Raw genomic sequence first — 2099 nt, forward strand, 5'->3', positions numbered from 1 at the left:
ATTCAGGATATAATCAGATTAAAATGGATCCTCTTGATTCAGAAAAAACTTCCTTCATCATAGACAGGGGAACTTGCTGTTAAAAAGTCATGTCATTCGGTTTAAAGAATGTTGGGGCCACATACCAAAGGCTAGTGACCAAAATGTTCCAAAAACACTTAGGAAAAACCATGGAAGTGTATATAGATGATATGCTGGTCAAATCACAACAAACAGGGGACCATATTCGACACTTGACTGGTACATTTTAGATTCTTCGCAAATTTAACATGAAGTTAAATCCTGAGAAATGTGCATTTGGCATCTTATCAGGTAAGTTCTTGGGATTTCTTATTTCTAACCGTGGCATTGAAGTAATCCTGTGCAGATTAAAGCTATTGAAGAAATTCCGGATATACTCACGAGCAAAAAAAAGTACAAAGGCTGATAGGAAGAATAGCAGCCTTGGGCAGGTTTATTTCCAAGTCATCAGAAAAGTGCTTCAAATTCTTTTCAGCTTTAAAAAAGCAAAACCAATTTGAATGGTCTGAAGAAAGTCAACAAACGCTTAAAAACTTAAAGGCGTACCTGTCAAATTCACCATTGCTAGCCAAACCAAAAGATAGGGAGAAATTGCATGTTTACCTTGCAGTTTCAGAAATGACGGTAAGTGTAGTATTAGTTCGAGAAGACCAAGGTAAACAATCACCGATTTATTATGTTAGCAAATCTTTGCTAGATGTTGAGACTTGATATCCTTATGTAGAGAAACTTGCATTAGCTTTGATTATGGCATCTAGGAAATTAAGACCCTATTTCCAATGTCATCCCATTTCTGTGGTAACCGCCTACCTCTTACGCAATATATTGCATAAACAAGAGTTATGGGGTATATTATCCAAGTGCGTTATAGAACTAAGTGAATATGACACTACATATCAACCTATAACTACAATAAAGTCACAAGTTTTAGCAGATTTCGTGGCATATTTTAGCCAAGGAATACAGTTGGAAGCAGAAAAAGAACTGCAGATATTTAACGGATCTAATCCAGGTACATCGACCTTATTTACTGACGGTTCATCAAATGTAAAAGGAGCAGGTCTGGGAATTGTCCTAGTACCACCTACGGGTGAAACTATAAGGCAAGCAATAAAGTGCCATCCAATCACTAATAATGAGGTAGAATATGAAGCTATGATTGCAGTTTGGAATTAGCACGAGAGCTCGGAATAGAGCAGATCGTGATCAAAAGTGACTCCCAGCTTGTAGTTAACCAGATGTAGGGGACTTATACAGCCAGAGAGGCAAGGATGCAGCAATACCTGGAAAAGGCACGGGATTTGGTCAGGCAATTTCAAACTTGGAAAGTTATGTAGATACCAAGGGAAAAAAATATCGAGGCAGACGCTCTAGCTAATCTTACATCTACTGTAGAAGTAACAAATGAAGAAAATGCTTCCGTGATTCATTTGTTTCATTCAGTACTTGATCAAAACAAAAAATGCGGTAAATTACAATAATCTAACTTGGGATTGGAGGAACGAGATTGTCAATTTTTTGCAGTATGGAATATTACCTGAAGATAAGAAAAAGGCAGAAGCACTTCGCAAAAAAGCTGCTCGTTACTATTTAAATCAGGGCAATCTTTATCGAAAAATGTTCGGTGGTCCTCTAGCAAGATGCCTCGGGCCTTCTCCAACGGAATATGTGATAAGAGAAATACACGAGAGACATTGTGAAAATCATGCTGGAGAAAGATCTTTAGTAAAAACCATGATTAGAGCCGGCTATTATTGGCCAAAAGTGGAAGAAGACGCGAAAAATTTTGTGGCAAAATGTGACAAGTACCAAAGATATCGTAACAACATGCATCAACCAGCTGAATTATTACATCCGATCGTTGCGCCATGGCCTTTTATGAAATGGGGGATGGATATCGTAGGTCCAATATGTTACGCCTCACAATATTACGTCGATATTACGTCCCGTAGTATTATATTATGACGATGTTATACTCTGCAGTAATATATTACGATGATGTTACCCAGTAGTATTATATTACGGTGATGTTATGCTTCGCAATATTAAGTTACGACGATGTTGCACCCAGTAGTATT

The 2099-nt window shown here is 37.7% G+C and overlaps 1 protein-coding gene across 1 annotated transcript; it reads left to right on the forward strand.

The window, feature by feature from the left end:
• Positions 1 to 269: 269 nt before the first annotated feature.
• On the forward strand, positions 270 to 1197 carry LOC138879111 (uncharacterized). The gene is made up of 3 exons (XM_070158690.1): positions 270 to 312; positions 497 to 676; positions 746 to 1197. Exons 1-3 carry the CDS (start codon positions 270 to 272, stop codon positions 1195 to 1197), a joined length of 675 nt encoding a protein of 224 aa, XP_070014791.1.
• The last annotated feature ends 902 nt before the right edge of the window (positions 1198 to 2099 follow it).

Source organism: Nicotiana sylvestris, chromosome 10 (assembly GCF_000393655.2).
Source record: "Nicotiana sylvestris chromosome 10, ASM39365v2, whole genome shotgun sequence".
NCBI lineage: Eukaryota > Viridiplantae > Streptophyta > Magnoliopsida > Solanales > Solanaceae > Nicotiana > Nicotiana sylvestris.